Source organism: Lissotriton vulgaris, chromosome 5, assembly GCF_964263255.1.
Source record: "Lissotriton vulgaris chromosome 5, aLisVul1.2, whole genome shotgun sequence".
Classification (NCBI taxonomy): domain Eukaryota; kingdom Metazoa; phylum Chordata; class Amphibia; order Caudata; family Salamandridae; genus Lissotriton; species Lissotriton vulgaris.
In genome coordinates, this window is record NC_141693.1 from 756,931,513 (window position 1) to 756,956,594 (window position 25,082).

Below are 25,082 nucleotides of genomic sequence, written 5' to 3' on the forward strand. Positions count from 1 at the left end.
TCTCCCTGATTGACGTATCGGCTAAACTCCTGGGTAGGGCAATTCTCAATAGACTGTCCGAGTGGACCGAAGAAAATAACATCTTCTCAGACACTCAATATGGATTTAGGACAGGGAGGTCCACTAGCGATCAATGCCTGAACCTTTACATGCTGACTGCCAAATATACCAAGGCCAGCGATGAATCGATCTATATGGGATTCATGGATTTGGCAGCGGCATTCGATCACGTCAACAGGGAGAAACTGTGGGCTATGATGTCCAGTATGGGAATAGAGAGTGGCTTAATTAATATACTGAGGGAACTGCATAGTGACACCACGGCTAAGGTTAGATTCAACAGGGAGGGGGGACTGACCGACTCTTTTCCCTGTATGAGTGGTGTCCGGCAAGGCTGCATTCTCGCCCCATTTTTGTTCTCCCTTTATATTAATAATTTGGAGCAGTTTCTGTTAGGGCTAAAGGCAGATTGCCCAAGGGTGGGGACGCGTCATATTCCTGTTCTGATTTACGCAGATGACGCGGTCCTGATTGCACGCACACCCAGGAGCTTACAAATCTTGATCGACGGATTTGTTAAGTTCGTGGGTGCCTTAGATCTCTCTGTTAACTTGGGTAAATCCTATGTGCTTCTGGCTGGTTAAAAGACCTCCTCTAAATTCACTTACACAATAGGAAGCCACATAGTAGAAGAGGTCAAAACGTTCCCTTACCTTGGTGTAACCTTTGATGGCAACTTACAGTTTAATTCCCTGGTGGAGGAGCGCTGTGGTAAAATGATTGCCTCTAACGGGGCAATAGCTAGCTACGGCAGGACGCTAGGTAGATGGTGCCCGGAACAGGTGATGAACTTGTACAGCTCTGTTTCATGCTCTAAAGTAATTTATGGGGCAGAAGTATGGGGCTTCGCTAACACCACTAGAATCCAACAGGAAGAAAACAAATATTTGAAATCCTTCCTGAGGGCACCCCAAAGTACTGCTGGTTTTGTAGCACATAGGGAATTAGGGAGGCCATACCTAGATGATTTGGTAAAACTTAGGCCAATTGTGGCCTGGTTAAAAATCTGGGTTAATCCTGATGCGTCTCTTAGCAGAGAAATCTTATTGGACTGTTTAGAGAGGGTCAAATGTATGCGCATTCCCTGGCTCTATTACGTAAAGAATACCCTAGAGGAGCTAAGCTTTGGGAACCTCTTCACTAACCCCGCAACAATTGTAGCCCAGCATAAGATGCAAGTAGGGAAAACTTTCCTAGAGCGGAAAAACCTATGCAGAGCCGAGGCTGAAGGGTGTAAAAAGACAGTGAAGGCCCACAACCTGGTGAAGAGTGTGGAGGGTATGGAGCCATATTTGTACCTCATGCATAACGCACAGGATAGATTCTTGATGTGCCGTTTTAGACTGAACTTACTCCCATTCATGTTGGCATCACCAGCCGGATTTGTAACATCAATTGAACAGAAGGGACCCTGCGGCTGCGACAATAGGTCTCCGCAGGACTCCCTTCATCTTGTTTTACTTTGTCCTTTTTTCTCAATGCCTAGGCGTAGATTTCTTGTAAATCTCTTAAAAAAAGCCAAACTGGAACACGCTAGGGAGGCACTAGTCTTTTTACAAAAAGCTTCGGACCCCCTAACACTGTGTTGTATTATGAATTTCATCAAGATAGCGGTCCGTTTAAGGCTAACTAGGGGAGATGAATGAAATGTTTCCGATTTTATCTTTTTAAAGTGTTATATAATTTTTACTGCCTGTGTTTTATGTTAACACTAACACTTTGTATAAGGATCTTGAAAATGTTTAATGACTTTTTACTTATGTAAATATGTGTGTGCTTTTATGGTGTTTTTTAATCACCGAATAAAGATTCGTTGAATTGAATTGAGTCGAAGAAGTAGCAGGTTATCTAATGCTTGTGTGAAGGATAGGCAGAAGGGATCTATCCGCAGTATATGAAAAGTAGACAGAACCGGTTTACTTGCAGTGAAACAAATCTTTCCTTTTTAGACACTCGAGTACAGTGGCAAATGTTTTACATTGTAAATTAAATAAAGCACTTGCACTTTAAGAAAAAAAATTGAGTTTCCGCTACCTTGTGAAGGAGGGAGTCAGTCGCGGAGCTGCTCTGACGTCACTCTGTGCTGCGCTGGTATTGGTCGAAACAGCAGGCGTGTAGCTGAGATAGCATTGTAAAGGAGGGGTGAGCGCAGGAGCGTGAGAACTTTTCTCACGAGAAAAGTCACGCATCCATTGGTCGAAATTATTTGCAACCACAGTGTTGATTGGTTGTCAAAAATTGAAAGACGCGCTAGCATTGGAAGAATATAGTAAATAGAAGTACGTATTTTTCACACGATCTAAGTCTTTGCGAAATATATGTGGTATTCAACTCATCCCGAGACTCGACCTCATCCAAGATATCAAGATTTTGTGAGAGATCAGTGGAAAGGCCGTAGACTAAACGCTATGCACGGAAGAAAGAGAAAAATGACTGTTAGACAGAGTAAAGAATTATTTTAAGAAAGACAAGCAAATCAAAACTAGAGAAGGAGTCATTATTCCACCACCTAATACTCCTGCATCATTTATGATGTTTGATAGAGGCTACCATGCTTGCATATGGTTGGAAAATTGGGTGGAATACACTAAAGATGACAGAATTTTAGCATTTCCCTTAGAAGGTACCTTTAATGGTAGGATTTTGTTTAATTTGAGGACTCGAATGAATGAATTACATCCCAGACCCAGACTAATGCAATATGAGGCCTTAGAAGAATGGGAAATAGAGGCTTTTGAGCGAGACAGACCCCGAATTGACAAAGGGTTAGCAAAATTTTATCCGAAAGTACAGAAAGGGACCCGAGAGAAAAGAATGAAAGAATGGAGACAGAACATGATGGTGGAAGGACTTTACCCAGTATTAACCGTAGAGGAGCCTATGGGAGGTAAAAGGACTGAGAAAACTAGACATTTAATGACTGCTGGTGAGTCTGAGGATGAATACCTGGAGGATTTATTAATGAAAAATCCACCACCGTATAATGAGGAACCCAGGTTCCTGAATACGAGAAATCCATTCCTGAAATCAAATTATGATGAGGGACCAAGTATGGCAAATCCGAGTGCACCGAATATTTACCCTCCCTTAATTCCACAGATAGTACATGAAACCACCATCGAAAAGGTATTACTGGACCGAGAGAGGGAGGCTTTAATTAAACAGAGAACTGACCTTATCCAAAAGATTTCCCAGTTAAATACAAGTCCTGAGGCTTTGACAATTCCAGTAACTATTGGCCCAGTTGTTCCTCTGTACGGGGATAAGCAAGCCAGTCAAAAAACTCCAGTTATTACTCCATCTGTAGTGCAGCAAAGAAAAGAGCCCTTAATAGTTGATGACCAGGCAAGTGAATGCGAATCTGTAATTTCCCTGATGGATTTACCCATAAGGGAACCAGAAGGCAGTTCACAGAGAAAGAACTCATTTTAGTTCAAAAGAAGTCCAGATTGAGTCCTCATCTGGTACTAGAAGTGCCACAGTAGTGACTCCTGAAGAAATAGATCGATGGACCCGAGAACTAGAGAAAATAAATCCTCAGCCAAAACCATTAGATCTTTACAAATTAAGAATAGAATTGGAAGAATTAATGGCTGGGAATGTGGGATTGGACAGGCTGAACACCCTTAGTGAGGAAGAATTACTATTCATTTGCAAAAGTATTACTCGAAACACCAGAGTGTTCCATGAAAAGTTAATGGACACCGCAGCTAGCATGGGAATAGACGACAGCAGATCTAAAGTGTTGCAAAAACCCTACAGAGCAGAATTTTCTGATAAGGATTTAGAAAACATGAACATATCAGGAAAAAAGGTGCAGATAAGAGAATTGCTGAACCTGTTACAGAAATGGGGAGACTTAGAAAAATGGAAAGCCAGGTGGGCAAAGAAAAAAGAAGATAGTAGATCCAAACAAAAGACTTCTGAATATGTCTTAAAAGAAGCTGACAAGGCAGAAAAATGATATCCTATGAGAGAAGTGGCAGGTTGAGGATATGTACATGTTCCATGGCCCAGACAAGATATTGTGTCATTTACAAATGATTTCCCAAAATTACGAGAGAAACCTGTAGAGTAGTACAGACAAGTTGAGAGATTTGTTAAAGTTCAAAAATGCCTCCTGAAAGATCTAGATGGGTTCTTTGATATTGTAGTTCCCGTAGATTTGTGGACAGAATGTAAAACTGCTGTTGATTGGCCAAGTGAAGAATACGCCAGAGACCCAAAAACAGGAGCTCCCTCAGGGGAGGTGATGAGGAAGTACAACCAGGTAATGCTGTACCTGAAAGGAAAGGTGCCTGCAAAAGAAACTGATTGGACACAAATAGATAGAACTACCCAGAATCGAGATGAAACTGTACATTCATACTATGAACGACTGTTACAGGTGTTCAAGACATACAGTGGCTTAAATAATATTGAGATGAAGGACATGACCCACTTCATTTATCGATTTGTGTTAGGATTAAGACCTGAAATTTCACAGTGGATTAAAGGCAATAAAATCTGTTGGCAAGCTAAACCTATAGATGATGTCCTGAAATAGGCAAAGTATTGTGAAGATGAGCTGGAAAACAAGAAAAAGGAACTAAAAGAAAAAGTCATGTGGCACAAGTAAAATTATCAGAGCACCAAGAACAGCAGTTAAGCAAAATGACGAATACTCAGAATCAGAACCCTGGGGGTGGAGGAAAACCAAGAGTGAAAATTAGCAGAGAGGAGGCCAGGAAGAAGTTCCCCTGCCATGTGTGCGGAAAGATAGAGCACTGGAGGGACGAGTGTAAGGCTGTGCAGAATGATAATGTGCTAATTAATTATTTATATCCACAGGCGCAGAATGACGGACCACGGAAGACACGGCAACAGGTAAAACAGAATCAGTTGCCCCGTGCACCTAGGCCAAACTATAGGAGCAAAGCACAACAGGGTGAGGAAGCAGAGGTTTGGGAAGGAAGAGAGGATAGAAATGCAGCAACTTCGCAATTTCTGTTAAATGATACATTCCTCTGTGATGAACCTTACTGACGGTGCCTGAGGGGGGAGGACGAGGAGTGCGTGCTTGGCGCCTCCTTGCCGGTGGACCAGTCAGGGCCATACATTGAAGGAAAGGTTGAAGGAAATGACGTCACCTTTCTGTTGGACACTGGTGCTACCTGTTCTACTGTGAGAACACCAGACGTTCCAAACCTACCCCTCTCGGGAGAAGCGATCCAAGTAGAGGGCGTTTCTAATAAATTAATTAGTACCCCAGTCACATAACCCATGGAAATTAAAATAGGGAATTTCAAAGAGAGGCGTAGATTCGTTGTTTGTGATTCAAGTCCTGTGAACTTACTAGGTAGGGCGAGATTTGCTGTGCAAAATGAACTGCACCATCTTTTGCACACCAAATGGCGTTGAAATTCAGACCCCAGATGAAGACGGAATTTACAAATTAATGCTAATAAGACCTGACTCAGAAATTAAAAGACTAACAATACAAGACTTACAGGAAGAACTCCAACAGACAGTGAAACCAGAAGTATGGGATTTTACTCGAAAAGATGTAGGATTAATGGCAAATGTTGACCCAATTCAAATTTCCATAAAAGAAGATGCAGTTTACCCGAATACTAAACAGTATAAAATGAGTGCAGAAGTGAAAGCAGGGGTTGCTATTGAAATAAAAAGATTACTGGAAGCAGACATCCTACAGGAGGTATTGAGCAGTTCTTGTAATTCACCTATAATTGAAATAAAGAAACCAAGTGGCAAGTACAGGGTAGTACAGGACCTGCGCAAGGTAAATAAAATTGTTGTTCCTTGCTGTCCTATTGTGCCGAACCCTGCAGTGATCTTGTACCAAATACCATGGAATGCTGGATGGTTTACGGTCATCAACCTATGCCATGCATTCTTTTCAATTCATTGCATCCAGACAGCAAATTTCTTTTCTCATTTGAATTCGACAGTCATGTTTACGTCTGGAATCGTGTCCCTCAGGGGTACACAGAGAGTCCTTCGATTTTCAATCAAATTCTGAAAAAATGCCTTGAATCCTTGGTATTGCCTAGATAATCAGTCCTGGTGCAATACATAGACGACCTCTTGGTGGCGTCTAAAAGCAGGAAAGACTGTTGTTGACACCATTGCCTTATTGAACCATTTAGGTGAAGGGGGACATAAAGTGTCACCAGATAAACTACAGTTCTGTACCTCTTCAGTGAAATATCCGGGGCACCAGATAGAGAAAGGTATCAGGAAGGTTACCACAGAAAGAATTAGGATAATTCGAAACATGCAACTGCCCAATACCCAGAAAGAAATCAGAATGTTTCTTGGAGTTGTAGGATACTGTAGGCAGTGGATTGTGGGATTTGCAGTCCTAGCAAGACCATTAATAAAATTAACAAAGAAAGGATCAAAAGACCCAGTGGAGTGGGCTGATGAAAGCATGACAGCTTTTATAAAATTACAAGAATGTCTGTGTACAGCTCCCGCATTAGGAATGCCTGATTACTCAAAAGAGTTTGCACTGTTTTGTGACACATGAGACAATTGTGCACTTTCAGTCCTGACCCAAAGTCATGGTTTAACAAGACGACCTGTAGCGTATTTTTCCTCTACTTTAGATCCAGTGGCTGCTGGATTACCTGGAAGTCTGAAAGCAGTAGCTGCAACTTTCTTGAGTCTTGAACAGAGTGAATCCATTATTATGGGACATCCTGTAACTGTGTATGTTCCACATGCAGTTGTAATCTTGTTGACCAGAACCAAAACTCAGTACCTCACACCTAGTCAGCTGACTAAGTATGAGAGAATTCTTGTAGGTGCAGGAAATGTAACCATTGTCCGATGTAATATCTTGAATCCAGCTACCCTCCTACCAAATTCACTCACAGCAGGAGTGAAGGGAGAAGTTGAGCAGGACTGCTTTGATCCGACTGCCACGCCCAGATATAAAGGGAGTGCCCCTAAATGATGAAGATTACGAGCTGTTTATAGACGGCTCATGCCCGAGACATGAGGATGGAGGCTTAAGTGCTGCTTATGCAGTATGCGCTTTAAGAGGTCCAGTGGTAGCATCCTATTTGTATGGAATCAAGTCTGCACCAGTAGCCGAATTGGTTGCATTGGCAAAAGCCTGTAAATTTGGGAGGAACATGAAAATAACCATATACACTGATAGCCAGTATGGTTATGGGGTTATGCATGCCTTTGGCCAAATGTGGCTGCAAAGAGAGTTCCTGACTTCTTCAGGTACTCCTATCAGAAATGGAAATTGCGTGCAAGAATTACTGGAAGCAATCCAGTTACCAAAAGAATTGGCAGTGGTCAAGTGTGCTGCTCACAAATCTGGCGGTGACAAAGTGACAGCAGGTAATCGATGTGCTGACCAACTGGCCCAACATTGTGCCAAATACAAAATAGCAATCAATACAAAGATGGGGGTAGGCGGAAACAGCTGCCAACTTATGGTGTTTGATGAAATAAAAACATGGGAAGAACTAAGAGATTTGCAGAATGCAACAGAACCAAAGGAAAAGGAAAGGTGGAAAAAATTTGGTTGTCGGAGAAGGAATGAGGATGGTGTCATTGTTTACCTTGATGATATGCCTGTGTTGCCAGACTGCTTGCTTGCTCCTATGGCTAGATTGATACATGGAGATACACATTTAGGAAGAGACGCAATGATTCGTGTCTTTAGACAGATATGGTTCAATTCGAAATTGAGAAACATAGCAGAGGCACTCTGCCAGAGGTGCTTAGTATGTCAGCAATTCAATCCCGGAAAGAAAACAGTAGTTTTACCAGGTACAATTGGAAAAGCAGAAGGTCCTTTCATAAGATTACAAATTGACTTTATTCCGTTACCCCCCCGTCGAGGAATGAAGTACGTCCTCGTCATTGTCTGCCTATTTTCAAAATGGGTAGAAGCTTATCCTGCATGCAGAAACGATAGCATCACTGTAGTTAAATTGTTACTGAGGGAATTGATACCAAGGTACGGTTTTCCAGTCACAATTGAATCAGACAGAGGTAAACATTTCCATAGCGAAATAATAAGACAAATCTGTGAAGCATTCAAAATTACACAAAAACTACACTGTGCATATCGCCCAGAGGCTTCTGGAGTGGTAGAACAACTGAATGGCACTATCAAGTCAAGATTGGGAAAAATGTGTGAATCTACTCAAATGGAATGGCCTGACGCTTTGCCCCTTGTCTTGATGGGACTTAGAAGTATTCCAGACCGGAAGACAGGCCTGAGTCCCCATGAGATTCTGATGGGAAGAGCAATGCAGCAAGCATGGGTGCCAGGACACAAACTGATGAACATATCTGATGATTTGGTGCTAGAGTACTGCAAGCAACTGGGTGACCAAGTGCGTTCTATCTCTCACCAGATTGGGGAAGACGCCGTCGCTAGACCAGCAACTCCAGCCCATGACTTGAACCCAGGTGATTGGGTTGTAATAAAGAAACATACTCGGAAGAGCTGCCTTGCACCGAAGTGGGGAAAACGAAGACAGGTGATTCTGGTTACCACAACAACGGTGAAGTGTGCAGGTGTGCCACGGTGGATTCATGCCAGTCATACGAAAAAAGTGACTGAACCAGATGAAACTGAGGCTGAAGGTTGTGCAGCTGAAGGGTCTCCTGAAGTTGGTCCTGAAGTAGCTGAAGAAGAACAACCGAGCTCCAGTCAAGATGATTGGGTCCCAGTAATCGATCTGACTGTCGATCCAATAAGAACCAGAAGACAAACCTACTTAGATAGAGAGTGGGATAGAGAGGACGAGACAGGAATAGAAGAAGATAATCAGATCATCGAAATCCAAATCAAATCTGATGATGAGGAAGGCAAGGTAGGGACAGAGCAGGTTATCGATACACCTCCAAGAACTCCTGAGCCTGAAAAGGGACAGATAGAAATTAGGGCGGAAGTTCAAGCGGAAGAAAATCAAAAGTTCGAAGTGCTTGAACAAGATGAGATAGAACTAGATAAATGTGTTCAGGAAGAAGAAATTGAAACAAAACAAAGCCAAATCCAGCAAATACCTGAACAAGGCCAGTTTAGTAACCAGGCAGAAGAAACTGAAATAAGACCTGGAACTAGTCAGACAGAGAAGGAAGAAGACACTGAAGTAGATGTGCCACTACTGAGTGAAAATAAAAGAGCCTTTGAAGAGGGCCAAAGCACAGGGCCAGTTAAGAGATTCAAGAAAGGAGATAAAAGTACCGAGATTTGTCAAAAGACTGAGACTAAGAATAAAAACTATCGACGAAGAACTTGAGCAAGAAAATCAAGACTCCAGTAAACCTGACCAGTCTGGAACAAAGCCTAAAAGAAGAAGTGCCCGAATAAAAAGACTAAACAACAAGTATCAGAGTCCTGAATGGACTTATCTGGTGTTGGAAGACTTTGAAAACCTTGACATAAGCGACGAAAGTGATGAAGAATTGATTGCTGACCAGACTGAGGAAGAAGTGAAACCAACCTGAAAGTTACCCTGTGTAAGCAACCTGTGTAACGTTACAAAGAGGGGTTGAAGCTTCTTTTGAGCCAAAATGTCTGATTCCTCTGTGAATGGAAGATCAAGACGAAATTGTTGCAAAACATGCTGCAAAGTAGGTTTGTGTAGTATAGCATTAGTACTGATATTATGGATAGGACTAACAATAACTATTCCTTACATGATGAGTAAAGATACTAATTTGTACCCTACTAAACCAGTGACAAAGGACACAGAAGAGCTACAAACAGAATACGCACCACAAAGAGTAGATACACTAGAGAAAGCAGTTAGCCTTAAACAAACTAGAATGGACTTAGATACACCAGATGAGGAAGGACTACATTATCATAGAATCAAGAACAAAACTAATTTAAATGTATTTGCAAACCTTTTAGTACATTATGTAGAAGCAATGGAAATAGAAGACTGTTACGTCTGTATGAAGCTACCTACTTCAGTAGCTGAGGGTGTGACCTACCATCACTTGCCACTAACATATGGAATTTCCTGTAGTATTTTAGCTAGTTTATTCTATAAAAAAGGACCTTTACAGTATTATTACTCTAACTCAGATGTGATATTTTCTGAACTTCCTGTGCGAAGAAATCTGAATCCTGTACATACTACTAGGGACGTAGCAAAATACATGAGTGAATATTTTCTAACTATAGGTAAGATCAGTATAGATGATGCACACAGAAATAACTTGACCTGTATATTACACGAACAAGAAAAAATGTTTCTAAATATGGTAGCGAAAAGAAGAGAGAGTTTCCAAAAGAAAGCAAAGGACAAAAATCAGAAAATTACCAAGTGGGCTGAAAATATAGAGAGCACCTCAAATGGTGGAGCTAATGCTGCATAGTTGCTGGATTTCGAAAAGAAAGGGAAACTTTGTCTTCACAGAGAAAAGACTAGTTACTATAATAACATATTCATTGGTTTGGTTCCAGTGAATGCGAACACAATTACAAGGTAATTGGAAGTTGGGGTTTCAAAGATGGGTCAGAGCCTGTGTTTCCTGGAATTTATTATATATGTGGGAACAAGGCTTACTTCAAATTGCCCGCCTATTGGTACGGAAGTTGTTATTTTGGTATCGTCTTCCCAAAGATATACCATATGGGGAATATCACTGGAAGCACTGAAAACACTAATGGATTAATACGTAGTAAAAGAGAAAGTGTAGGAGAAATAATAGGAGATATGTTTAGTGCAATGATACCTACAGTGGGAGTGGCTCTGAATACACACAGAATTTGCAAATTGTCTACAGTAGTAGATCGGTTATCAACTGACACTGCTGGAGGTTTCCTAATGGTTAATACCGAAATTGTTGCGATCAGATCTATGGTTTTACAAAATCGACTTGCTCTTGACACTTTATTGGCAAAAGAGAGCGAAGTCTGTAGAATGTTGAAAGCGCAACATTGTTGCAACTATATTACAGATAAAAGTGTTGGAATTAAGAAATACGTGAGAAACATTACTAATTTGGAAAAAGAGCTCAAACCACTGGAGGTTGATAGTGCCTGGAAGAGACTAACTGATGGTCTCTCCTCTGTAGGTAATTGTTTTTCTAATCTAGGTAAAAGTTGTGTGAGTAAAATACTGATGCCAATAGCGGGAATAGGCTTATTTGTGCTCATCATAATAATTTGCTGTAAATGTTGAAAACACAAAAAGAAGAATGCTGTGAATAAGAGAGGAGTGAAACGAAATGTTGAAGAACTCGAACTAGAAGAATTGAATAATACAATATATAAAAAGATGAAACATTCTCATCCTAATAAAGATGCAGAGAAAAAGCTGAATAGAAAATTTGAAGAGATTGAAACGGGTGAAATGTGAAAAGTTGGCATCTGGTTCCATTAATATTGATGATTGGAAATATCATCAAAGAGGGGATTGATGGAGCAAGGATTCGCATGTTAAGCGACTTGCTTGTATCAAGAACCTCAAATAATGTTAATAAACTAAATCAACATGTTCATGTTTACAAATATTGCACATTTTTACACTACACAGGGTGTCCCAGTGACGCTTGCCTATGTGTTTACTAAACCTAATACGCTTGCCATTAAAATGGTTGCTGCTACGCCGGAATTTAGACTGCGCATGCGTCGGTCATACCCATGTGATGTGACTTGCTCGCAGTTCTGGTGGGAAAGTGTTTGCTCATGCGCAATACAGCTGACATGGCCGCTTTGTGTTCTCACATGCTCCGAGCTTGCATTGCCGCTTTCGCAAAGCTGTCTGTTCTGCCTAATACTTAATGCTTTAGTTATTATAAAGTAATGGGAATAATATAGCAACTCATGGTATACAGTGAAATCATTTATTCCAATGTACTAAAACTGTTCTTTTCCATTTCATGTAACACTTCGAAAACTTGGCCTGTTCTAACGTGATCTTGTTTGAATCTGAGTCTGCGCGAGATCTACGAGTCTCCACAGAAATGACCTTTGGACGGAAGCCAGATGGCAACCCAAGCCAAGATAAGCCTGGGAGAAAGCCTTCTCACCTAGTCGAAGAAGCCGAACTGTACTACATTTGTAATAATTGTATATGAAAATTGCATTTACCATTGTTATGTGAAAAGATAAGTCATGGGAAAGTAAAATTTGAGAGGCGGGTAGAAAATTCAAATAAGGAGCACGAGAAAGTCTAAATTTTAGGTGGTGTGATGACCTAACCTCCTCCTTTGTCCAATCAAAATTGGGGATCCTTACACTTGCAAAATTGGGGGGTGGTACACTGACCCGAAAAACAGTATAACTAGCGTAGGTTTAGCTAGAGAATTTGTCCGACTTGTCTGAATAGCTGACCCGTCACTGACCCAATGCACTCTATAGGTGACTGAACTCAGAGAGCTGCGAAGCACTCTGTTGGAAGGTTCGAGAAACCCATTTGCGGTTTATGCAGACTTAAAGTGCTGGCAAAGCACTTTGCCTGGAGGTTCGAGAACTCAATCGGGGTTATTGGCAGATTCCTTGCAGAGAGGGAGTAGCGCAGGCTTTGCAACCGAAGCTGCGGGTGTTGGTCGTACCCTTTGGTGAACCCGGTCCTGATCCAATTTCTGGGGTTATCCTGTCCTGACTGTCCATGAGCTGTACCTGCTCGCCTACTGGCACCTAAGTCCCTGAGGGTCCTTTCCTGTCTTTTCCAACTGACCCGTGGCCAGGGTTAGTCTTCACTCTATCCTAGGTGAATATAAAGTCTGTGTGGGTGATTGCTTATCTATATTTGCATTTCTAATTCTCGACTATTGCAAAGCATAATTGCATACGTTCCTTTTTCTCCCCTGTCCCTTTATAAATGAGATTTTCATGTATTATTTGTCTATTAGCATGTTCCACTTTTCTACCTACCTTTAGCCAAATGCTAAATCATTATTTTATAGTTTATGTTCCAATCTTACCCTCCCTATAGTGAATAAGCAAAATCTGGATAAATCAAATTGCAGAAGTTTCATTTCCTTTTAACAGTTAGTGAATTACAAAAGTCTACTTTGATTTAGCATGTTCCCTTTTTTTGACCCACCTTTAGTGAAGTTGTGAAAGTCTGTTGATCTAAATTAGCATGTTCCTTATTTTCATCTTCCCTTTATTTTCCGATTTCTAAATGATTAGTATTCTCTGCCTTATTCATAGCTATACGTTATTTCTAATTCTAGTTATAGATAGTCTTATCTGTGTTAATCTTATGCTCATGACATATGATGACGATGATGATTAGATAAAGGTTTTCCAAACTTCCTGAGTCTGTGGTTATTATAAAGAGTGCAACATTTTTTTTAATTGATATTGTATTGTGATGACTGCTTATCTTTTCAGCTAGCTCCTTGATCCATTGTGATCTTAGGTACCTGTGACGAGGATTGGCAAGTCAGGTACATTGGAAATATATAGAAAGGAACAGGGTTATTGGTAGCAGAGTGTAGGTTACCCGATTAAATAAGTGTGAAATATAAATGATGGGCCCAAGTGTGCATATTTGGTAATAAAATAGTCGGGTGACCTGCGCGCTCCATCATATTCAAAAGGATAAAAACATATACATTAAGTAGCTTCTCACTTTTATCAAAGAACACAATTTGTCCAGAAATAACATTTGTATATATATATATACATATTTTTACCTCTAACAGCTGCACATTCCTGGGGCTATGAGTATTAACATTACTCTTACCAGAAAATTAGAGGAAATTTATATTAGAGGAAGGAATGGTCAGAAAAGTACCCAGTCATTAGCAAAACCCGTGACTACAACTCACCTCCCATCGTTGCCTTTTCAAGTGAACAGCTCTATAACCGAGTTACTTAATCATTCAGGCCATGACAATACGACACAGAGAAATATTATATACAATATCCTGATGGACCACCAGCTTCTTGTCAAAGCTGTTTAGGCATTATCTTCTGCAGCGAAAAAGCATTAACACCATCAATGCTGGTGTTATTTTCCTCCTGTGCTGAGCTTTTGGTTTCCCCATTGTTCATGACGAGCTCAGCTCGTCATGAGTGTAAGGGGTTGTACCTCATGACGAGCTGAGCTCGTCATGAGCGTCAAAGGTGTTAATACTGCGCATCTTCAAGGGCGTTTTTATTGGCCTGAGCTGCTTTAAAAAAGTTGAGATAAATAGAAATTCCACATCATGAACTTACGTCGTATGGAACATTTCAGCCGCTCTGCAAAGCACGCAAGTCTATGCATTAACCACACACTTGTGGACAAATAAGAACTGGCAGAGGTCTTCTCATGGACTCTGTGTAGACAAGTCCTTTCCAACAAAAGCCAGAGAAGCACAAACTAATAGTTCAATGAACAGATTATGATGTCGATTTGCCTTACCATGCATGGAAGGCCTGTTGCAGCCTGTGAATTCAGACTCAGCAGGGGGTAAGGATGTTGGTACTGTGGATGACTGGGGATGCAATGTGAGACTTTGTGCAGATAGGTTTTCAGTGAGATTCTTTTCTCCCAAAGTAGGATCCTTCCTTGTGTTCTCTTGTAGGTGGGACTGCGGCTGAGTAGAAGAGAAAAATATAAGGTTGAAAGTGCCCTCACTGAAGTCAGGCATAATGGTATTCAATTCATATAATTTATGTCAACTCCCTTATTTACAATTGCCTCCTGACGTCCACCAAAGCCCTCAAAACTCATCTCTTTCTTTTAGCTTTCCCTTCGTAATTACTGGCCCTCTTCCCTCTTTTTCCCTTCCCCTCTCTGTGTCAATATCTGAACATAGCGCCATGAAACCGCTCGGTGTCAGTGCGCTCTATAAATGTTTTTAACTTCAACTTCACCAATAGCATTTTCTGTTTTATCTCTGGATTTATCTGGTGACTAATCTGTCCATCTTCCCATACTTGTGTACATATTACATGACTTTCTGTGAGGTGTATGCTGTTCTTGACTTCATATGTTTGCCCACTTCTCTGTCGTATTTAGGATTTGTGGCTAGTCTAGGATTCCCAGAGTGTTTCTGATGTACACAAATTCCTTTGCAAGCTTTTATATGATTTCCTCCGGTTGTTGGCTGCTCTAGAACTACCTATATACGTTGGCTTAGTTCTCTCTTAAAGACCTGTGTCGTACCTTGGCATATAGGTGTAATGTGCACCATAGGTCCCCTGACCCCATTGCCTTGTCTCTCCCCTGTGGGTAGCACCCTCTGTAGTGCAAAAAGGTGTGGGAAGGTGTCTCGTTCTCCCACAGTTAGAAGATATTAGGCCTGAATTATGTACCCTGAACAGGTTTATGCCCAAAAAGCAAGAGATACATATCCCAGTCCAATACTGCCGGTTTGTAGCGCATTGCGGTCCATTGGTTCTCCAGCATGTGTCCATTGTATCGCTCTTGCCAGCAAATCCTGAACCTCCCAGTTGGGCTGGACCAGTGTCAGTGGCTATGCACGAATCAGCTTTGGGGTGTACAGGGATGAGCATTCAGTCTGTGGTTTCTGTGGAGACCCTGACTATTGTTGCATCAAATTACTCCATTTGATAATTTAAACGATAAATCCCCCATTCATACTCTACCGTGTTGTAGGTCCCTGTCTGTACTGTAGGGTGAAGGTTAGTTCTCCACTGTCGCAGTATACATATCTTGGCCACCACTAATACTGTTGAAAAGCATCAGAGTGTCTGATGTGTGAGATGGGCTATATGCCGGGTTCATGTAGTAGTCCTGCATACCTGCCTAATTGACCTGTGAATTCTAGGACGGTCTTAATCTTGTCCCAGGCGGATCTCCAGTAGTATGACAAGCTGTGGCATTCCCACAAGATATGAACTACATCACTACTTGGGTCGTTGCACCTTCAGCATGAGGCACCAGACAGCATCCTGGTTGTGGCTAATCTTTGGGTAGGTGTGTGGGAGGGGTGGATAGTGCCATCTGTGGAGGATCTTGTAATAGCTCAGTTTCAGGCGTACCTCCCTAAGGGTCTTATGGGGATCTCTCAAGAGGTCGAACCAATCATCTTCCTCGTAATCTGAGCGCAAGTGAGTTGACCACCAGGACCTTAGTGCTCTGTAGGAGGTCGAGTGAGAGTGATCATTGAGCAGTTTGTAAATAGCCAATACTACTCCTTTGAATGTTCCCTATTTGCAGATGCATTGAAAGATTGTAGAAACAGATATATTGGGAAGATGGGGCAATAGGGAACCTCTCAAGTAATGTTGCACGGTCTGATAGTCCCAAATCAGCGATGGGGGAGTTTGTAAGTCTCCTGCATCTCGGCAAAGGTCTTTAATCGATTGTCTTCTAGCACATGGTCGATTGTTCTGATACCCAGGAAGTGAATTTTCTCCAGCGGTCATCTGCTAAGAGAAAGTTCAGTTTGCCTCAAATGGGCTACCCCTTGTGAATGGTGTAGAGTTCTCCAGTATCTTAAGACCTTTCCTCCAGGCCAGAACTGTTGAGACAATAATACTACCATGAAACCAGAGAGGGTCTTTGCAAGGCATTTGGGACCCAGGCCCAAAAAAAGCTTCTGACAAACCTAGTGCTGGGTGCTCTGTAAATGGCCATGTTCACCACCTGCACTTGTTGCTTCCAGTGCATCTTGACTGCCCAACAGCTTGCTTACGAGTGGAGTTCCAGCTCTAATGTTCTTTGTCTGGACTGCTTTGTGTCATACTACCTTATGCACTAGCTATCTGTTTCTGACTGTCCTACCTCATGACTTACTGTGAGCATTAATACCCATTGCTTTGCATGGCAGCTGGGCTCGTTCATTATTCTACATGTGTGGCGATTCCTTCATGGCTTCCTGGTTGTTTATGATTTCACAAAGGCCTTACCTAGTTCATAGCTTTTCATACACTTGTTATTTTGTGTTTTGACTAGTATGTGCTCCTCTAGCAATCAGCAGGTTGCACCTCTAGACTAACATGTAATTTAGGGCCTATTGCAGTTAAATGTTATCTTGCTGTATCCGATAATTCAATCTAAAACTTCCTGAAGGAAGAACGCAACAGACCTCACAGGGGTACTTGTCTTGCAGGAGCCCAATAGATTTATTTGTTGTTATAAGTAATCTGGGTCACTCATAGAGACACCCCCTCGTCTATAAGGATACGTCTAGCAGCTACCAAAGGAGCACCCTTGTATGGCGTTCCCACCAGTATACTGGCATGATTTACAAACTAAGACTCGAATATAGAGCTGGTGGACTTTTAAAATATTTGTGTTTAAAACATGGCAGTTCTTTTTCACAGAAATTGAAAACATTTGCAAATAGAATGTTAATGCGGACATTATTATCCAAGTCTTTTGCAAACTGTATTTGAACGACTATATGTAACTTGCAAGGTTATTTCTTGTGGTTTAGGGGCATAACTATGGTCTTTGCTTAGGCACAAGTTTTACATTTGGTGTAGGTTTATGTGTCTGAGTTAGTGGTCAGTTGAGCGTCTGTTAAAAGAGTAAATGTTCATTTTCAGATCAGCACCACATTTCAAGGCTGGCATTGGGTTAGTGTTAGGCTAAAATCAGAATTTGTTGTAGGTAACGGCTAGGTCTACACGTACAGATGGCTGATAGTGTCATTTATATGCACTTCAGGACCATATTTAACCAACTTCCTCACATGAAGAGCCAAATGTGTTGAAAAAGGAAAACCGAAGCATGTACAGATAAAACCAACACGGATACATTGGGGCACATTAGTTAAATGCAACAGACAACAAAATCAAACTAGTTAGATTGCAATTATATACCTTATGCGTTTGATGCCAAGAATGAACAGGCAACTTATGCCATGAAATGACAATTAGCTATGTGTTACTCATGAATGTGCTAAGTAATTGCTTAGCAGAATAATGCTTATCAGAGTATATTTGATTTGTCCAGCAATAGATTTTATCATGGCACGTTTGATCAGCTTGCAGATGAAGGCTTGCATACATTTTTGCACCCACCCGTTCTATGTAAAACTTAGCTGATTGGACTTGGATGTCACTGGTGGATTCCAATATAGTGGCTACAATAAAGTAAGTAACAGTTGCAGTACCGTAAATGCAGAGTTAGGAACTCACCGCTGCAGGCGCAGGCTGGATCTGCAGGATAACAGCTGAGGCCTGAGGAAACTTTCGCTGTGCAGTATGGTTCAGGCAAGCTGCATGCCCATTCAGAGTCCCTGTCTCGTGCCCCTGTGACGCTGCCAGTACCATCGGTTGAAGGCCTGTTGCAGGATGAGGAGAAGGTGGCACTTGGTGAATGGTACCCTGCTTCTGGGCACTACAGAGGTGGAACTGAGGCGGTGGATGCTGCAATGTGGCTGTAGAGGAGAGAGGGGCATGATGGGACTGGATGGACGTGGCCAGGGTAACTGATGGCATGACCAGACTCTGGGCCTGTGATGGCTGCTGCGATGGGGCGCTGGTCTGCAGGAGCTGAGAGGCAGGCCGTGGCTGAATCTGTTGTTGTATCACAAACTGATGTTGGATTTGCTTCTGCTGCTGCAGGAGATGGTGAGACTGAAGGTTGGTGTAGGCTGCAGAGAAACATGAAAAGAATAGAGGACATTCAGACACTATGTCAGAGGAATTATCTTAACAGTGGCACGTCTTTCTCCACTGAACATATACTCAAATATTATATCGTTTCTGTTCAACAAGTATAGTTACATGTTTCCCTTCAAACATGGACTTGCAATTCCTATGCATCAAACAGTTTTTTACCATCTACCTACACTGTGCTGAGGGCACAGACTTAAGGAGAAAAACCCTTGCCACAGCCAAGTGTCCTCTTCCTTAATCTGAGCCAGCTATCCAGAGGAATCAGTAAGCTCTGCCTGCCTCCACGTATGAAACTATGACGTATGATTTCACATTTTCTTCAGGCTTTTCCCTTCCAATGTTTTTTTTCTTTTGGGCGTTATTAGGTTCACACCACACTCAGAACTGTTTCCACACATGGCTGAACACTGAACCCAACAACAAAGTAAAAATAAACAAAACTACATACAAAAAGGTGCAACTGGCTATCACTGGTACTACAAAAGTGAACTTCCAGACATGCAAGCAGCACTTGATGGTAGGATGTGCCATTGTTCTGGTGATATGGCATAGCTCAAAATCCCATCAACATCCCAGTGAAGTTGTTGCAATTGACCGGATTCAATATGGCACAGTGTTGGTTTTGACTGTTGTGCCCATTTGGCCAGCAACATTAGAGAATAATTCTACTGTTGTATTCAGGGCTGAAGTTGGTCTGGTGATATAGGAGGCCTTGGTCATCACTGTGGCAGTCTAGTAGATCTTCCCTAAGATTTTCATCTTCTCTTACCAGTTTGAGGTGTGCCTTCTCATCGGTCAACCATTATACAACCAATAGCTACATCCCGGACCATGGATTGTTATTCTACTTTTGGGTAACAGTAGTTTGAGATTAAACTGTACAAGTCTAAACCTTGCGTTAATCTGGAAATTCCTTTGTGTGTGTGTGTAAACAAAAGCCTGGTCTAACGCCTTTGGGATGAACAAATTTCCACGCTCATGTTCCCTTTCTGTCACCGTTTTTTTGGGTGGGGGTAAACTCTGTGTCCATATTCTCTGGTGAGTATTCTGGGATAGCAATGGTCGCACCATTTACTCTCTCAACAGGATGTGGCTTTCATCCCCAACCCCCAATCCCGCCTGGACCACAGGGTGTGGAATAAGCTGCCTGTCTCCCAAAGGAGCCTTGTGGCTTTGGGAAGGCAAAGATCACAGTTTATTTTTTTATGGAAACTACTCTTTTGCTAGCCAGACAAGATGCCGACTCATCCACCAACTGCTATGCTTCTGAAGAAGACTTTTTGTGCAAATGTGAGCTGAGCAGCAGTGAGAATCACCGCTCCCGCTTTTGTTTCAGGGGGCCGATATTGCAGAACTGCTGCAAAACCGACCCCCAGTAACAAAACCGCTCCCACCCCTCTGGTCCACCGGGGAAATGCCCGGTGCCCACTAGAGCCAGTCCGGCCCTGACAGAGCTTCCCGGAAGCCATGAGATAGAAATAAAAACTAGAAACCTGTCTTTGGCATCAAGTGTCTGCTATCTAGGATAACAGATTACCCTTTTGTGTTTTCGCTCCCTGCAGACAACCTTACACATTTGCGTACATTTATCTGTATTAGAAAGGCAAAAAGGACGCTTGTTAAACATGGTGGACATGTTTTTTAATACAAATTTAAAATTCAATTAAAAAAAAAAAGCCATATCGTTTTATTAGAACATATGGGTCTTTCATAGAAGGCAGGTATATTTAGAGTAAGCATAGAATCCCTTTATACTTTTAATGTGCATCGTAGGAAGATACGATTCTTATTGGTGCAAGCAAAAGGTACCATTGTCTTAATGGCACCTGAAAACTTAATTTAAACACTGGCGAATGACTAAAATACATAAAGGCTAAAGAATGGAAATAAAAAAGCACCGGAAAAGCATTGGTCCACCAGCCCTGAAATGCAGTTCTATGAGTGAATGTGTACATAAGAGCAGGGAAATAGTTATCATGCACAGTGCCAGAGAGCCAGTGGCTGGAATGCATTGACTCTACTCTATGCTGCAGTGAGTGGAAGAAAATTGCGATTGACAACTGAACAGACCAAAGGAAGGAGAATGGTTTACTCAAAGCTCCTCTTCTGATTTCTAAATCTATATTTTTTATGTTTTCTTTTTTACCTTACATCAGGCTAATGAGAATGAGTCTAAGCCAAACCTAAATAGTTTTTATTCTTCGACTGTGACTGAATGATTCTCTGATGAAAGTGGAAAAAAAAACATTTGAGCTTTAGGTGTGATAAAGACTGGTGTACCGACCTCTCTCCCAAATAGGGCCTTTAGCAGGACATCATGCTGCAGGGAATTAGAAAACAAGCACTGGCAAAACTAAAAGGTCTCACCTATTTGAGAGCTATGGCTTTTTGCCATAGTCTCTTAGCCATTTTGTAGAGCAACATGATTAAGTTATTAAAAAAACATGCTATAAAAATTATCTAAAAACACCGCCATGCGTGGGAAGTTAAAAAGAAAAACGCACATAACTTTTTTTTGTTATAACTTTTAGACATGCTGCTTTACAACATGGCTAAAAAGACACTGGCAAAGCTAGTAGATCTCACATAGGCAAGACCTATTGGCTTTTCCAATGCTTATTTTCAGTTGGGAAACTCATGTCCCACCTGGATACCTCTCCTCCATCGGATAAAATAAAAAATATATTTTTTATTATGCTGGCATCCTGATAAATTATTGAAGGATCTCCACTATTTGTCAACAGCCTGATAAACTGCATGTACGTGACAAAGTTTCCATGGTAGCCTAACACAAGTGTTCTACTATTAATCTCATTGCCTAACGAAATAGTTAATGTTTAAAAAATCAATATGGAGTTCTTCGAATATTTTATTGTATTAAAGTTGCATTTGTATAGCGCTTACTACCACTGACGAGGCGTCGAATCGCTTTTTTCGGCGAGTAGCACGCTACTCCGGGACCATAGAGGATTAATGTTGAATTAGTATAGTGAAACATGCAAGTACATTTCAAGTGGTGGATAGGTCAGTCAGTTATTTGGATTCAGAAGGATAGAAGAGGAAAAAAGGTTTCTATTTATATAGCGCTCGTTACCCCTGATGAAGTGTTGAAGCACGCTACTCCGGGGACCCATAAAGGATTAGTGGTGAATTAGTATGGTGATATATGAAAGTCATTTGAGCGGTGGATATTAGTCAGTTATTCGGAGTGAGAAGGATAGTGGAGGGATAGAAGGGGAAAAAAGGTTTGCATTCATAGAGCACCTGTTACCCCTGATGGGTGTTGAATCGCTTTTCTGGCGAGTAGCACGCTACTCCGGAACCCATAAAGGATTTGTGTTGAAAATTAATATAGTGAAATATGAAGTGATTTGAATGGTCGATAGGTTAGTCTGTTATTTGGATTGAGGAGGGTTGGGGAGGGGTAGAAAAGGGAAAAAGGTTTTCATTTACATAGCACTTGTAACCCTGATGGTGTTTTGAAACGCATTATTGGCGAGTAGCACTCTACTCTGGAACTCAAAAGGATTAGTGGTGAGTTAGTATAGTGGAATATGGAATTTGAGAAGTGAACATGTTAGTCTGTTATTCTGATTGAAAAGGATAGGGGAGGGTTAAATGTGTGAAGGATTTTTTATTTTTTTAGGTCATAGCAGTAGGAGCAGGCTTTTGGATGAGTAGAAAGGGTTTTTGGAGGGGAAGAGTCAGAGGGAAGAGTTCAGGGAGGTTTGTGTTGGGGGATCAGTATAGTAAAAGAGGTGTCAGGTGATGCAAAGAGGGGTAGAGTAGGAGAAAGTCTAGAAAGGGTTATTTTGGGGATCATAGTAGTGGTATGGGGGTTGAGATAAATGAGAGAGTGGATGTTGAGGATATATTGATAGATGTATAGGGCGAGAAAAGGGTAGTGCATTGGAAGGAGTAGTGAAAATTAGTTTGAGATGAGTCAGAAAGTTGGTCAAGAAGATATATTGAGAGAAGTATAGGCTGAGATATAGGGTAGTGCATTGAAAATAACAAATTAGAAGAAAGTAATAAATGTATAGATCCATAAGTACATTGAAAGTATATAGAGGCATAAAGAAGGTAAGTATATGTAGTTTAAAGATATTGATAGAGGTACAGGATGATAAATAGGGTAGTGCATTGGATATGCCTTTTCAGGAGAAAAGTAACACACAGATCCAAGAACATGAAGGTACATAGATTTTTAAAAAAACATAATTATGCTACATGTTTATACAAAGCAGTACACAAAGATAGGTACATATCTATAGTGAAAATAAATTGTGGTAGGTATTACTGAATAGGAACATGGGCAGCATTTCTGGCCCTGGTACCGACCAGTCTCGAACAGGTTCAAACAGGCAACTTCCCTTGTCCTCTCCGCCCTTAACAGGCTCAAACATGCAACTGCCCATGTCCTCTAAGCCCTTAACAGGCTCAAACAGGCAACTGCCCTTGTCCTCTCTGCTCTTAGCGGAGACGCCCTAACCCTGGCCTTTTATAGCCCTAGTAATCAGGTAAACCCTCCAGCCAATGGGAACCCTAGCCCTAACACTATCCATTCACAACACTACCCCTAAAATCTGGAACCAGTAGGAGACCAGGGCCTTACAGCCAATCTTAGCCCTAGTCCAAGCAACCAATCCGTTACAAAAAAACATGATCGCTACGTCCAATAGAGGCCCTAGCCCTACCAGTAGTCCCAACCCAAGTCCAAGCAACCAATCGCACAGGACGCCCTAGTCCCAACTTCCAATAGAAAGCCTAACCCTACTCTTAGTCCCACACCTCGTCCAGCAACGAATCACATCAAAAGCTCTAATCACTACTTCCAATTAAAGGCCTAACGCTAGCCTTAGGCCCACCCTAGTCCCAACAACCAATAACACAGGAAGCCCTAGCCCCTACTTCCAATAGAAATCCTAACCCTAACCCTAGCCCTAGTCCGAACCCTACATTGATTGAATCACAGACCCAGAAACCAATCAGAACCCTCAAATACCCAACCAATGAGGACACTAACCCTAATCCAATAGAAACACCAGATACAACCACCAATCAGGGTACACATGTACCAAACAATAGCAGACTGTATAAGGTGCCAGCTACCCCAGACAAGGTTTTCTGTTCAGGCAGTTGGAAGCTGCTGCTCTATTCAGAAATCTCCTAGGAGACAAACAGGCTCAATCCACACTTTGGACTTCTGCAGGTAAGGGCCTAACACACTTGTCCTTTAAAAATACTGTTTGAATAAAACTGTACTCCCTCTCCTTCGAAAAAACGAAGTGCACAGTCCCTATTAAATACAGTTTAAACAGCACACAGCAGATTACTGTTTTCTCAGAGCACTCTCTGATTTAGAATATCCCTGTTGCTGGGGAGGGGGTCACTGACTTGTTAACACAAAAGGGTGGCAGGGGGTGCACTGCTTAACATACAGGTCTTACTTAGCACGGAGCAAAGGGAGAAATTTGGAGGGGAAACTGGTAGTTACAGGGAATGAGAGGGAAAAACTACAGAGTTTGGACTGCAAATCCCACAATTCAACAGGTTAAATGGAAGCTGTCACAGGCAGGAAAAACCACAAGTTTAAACATAAAACAGGTGATAAATGTATGCAAACACAGGCAGGTTAAAACTACAATTTTCAACTGTAAAACCACAGGCAAAGACAGTTAAATACATTTTAAAAAGAAAAGATAATACAATCACAGGTAGGGAAAATCGTTTTTTAGGGAAGAGACAGCACTAGTCTGCCTCCTTACCACTTCCTGGACTCTGCTCACTGCAATCTGGGGTACACGTAGGCTGCAGCTCACAAGATGGAGAAGAATGGTTTGGGGTACACCCAGCAAAGCCTTAACATCAAAAAAGAGGGCGGCGACAGAAAACCATAAACATGCTTCGGATTTTCCAAGTTCCCTTTACAAACGCAAGCAGTGGCCATGGTTTTAGTAAATGCTAAAAATTAATCTCATCTAGTAATCAGCTAGTAAAACTGCAGCCTCCATGCCTAACTAATAGAGGCTGCTTTCAAAATAAAATATACAGTAGCAAGAAAGGTTTAGGGTAGGCGAAAAACTATGATGTGATTTGCATCTGTGCTGAGAGGCACGCCTGCCTTCTCCCAGAGTCTGCCAACCACAAAATTCACCCAAGACATATTCCACAACATCTACCCAATGCTATATAAACCCAGGTTAATTTAGGATGAAATAACATTGGTAGAAAACGATTTAAAGCTAAAATGAAAGCACAATCAGGCTGCAGCTTTGCCCCTCCCCTTTTATTTCCCTTTTGGTTTGTCTCACCCTTCTCTTCCCCTACTCATACTACTTAAGGAAATTGCTCAGAAAGGTATATTTTTTACTGTTAGACATGATTTTTCTTACATCATTCGGAGATACAATTTACAGCACTGGAATACTGCTACGGATGGGTTTAAAATCAAACGTTTTTTCCAAGACCATTTCACTGCGCCCCCTTGCCA

The 25,082-nt window shown here is 41.6% G+C and overlaps 1 protein-coding gene across 6 annotated transcripts in view; it reads right to left on the reverse strand.

Moving 5' to 3' along the window:
- PHC2 (polyhomeotic homolog 2) overlaps nt 1-25,082 on the reverse strand; it is a 690,492-nt gene that overhangs the window by 148,445 nt on the left and 516,965 nt on the right. For all 6 annotated transcript variants that reach the window (XM_086922215.1, XM_086922217.1, XM_086922216.1 and 3 more), the window contains 2 exons: nt 18,107-18,564; nt 14,415-14,589 (listed from right to left, as the gene is read on the reverse strand). In XM_086922215.1, the coding sequence (XP_086778341.1) occupies nt 14,415-14,589; nt 18,107-18,564 (633 nt within the window). The remainder of the gene's footprint in view (nt 1-14,414; nt 14,590-18,106; nt 18,565-25,082) is intronic.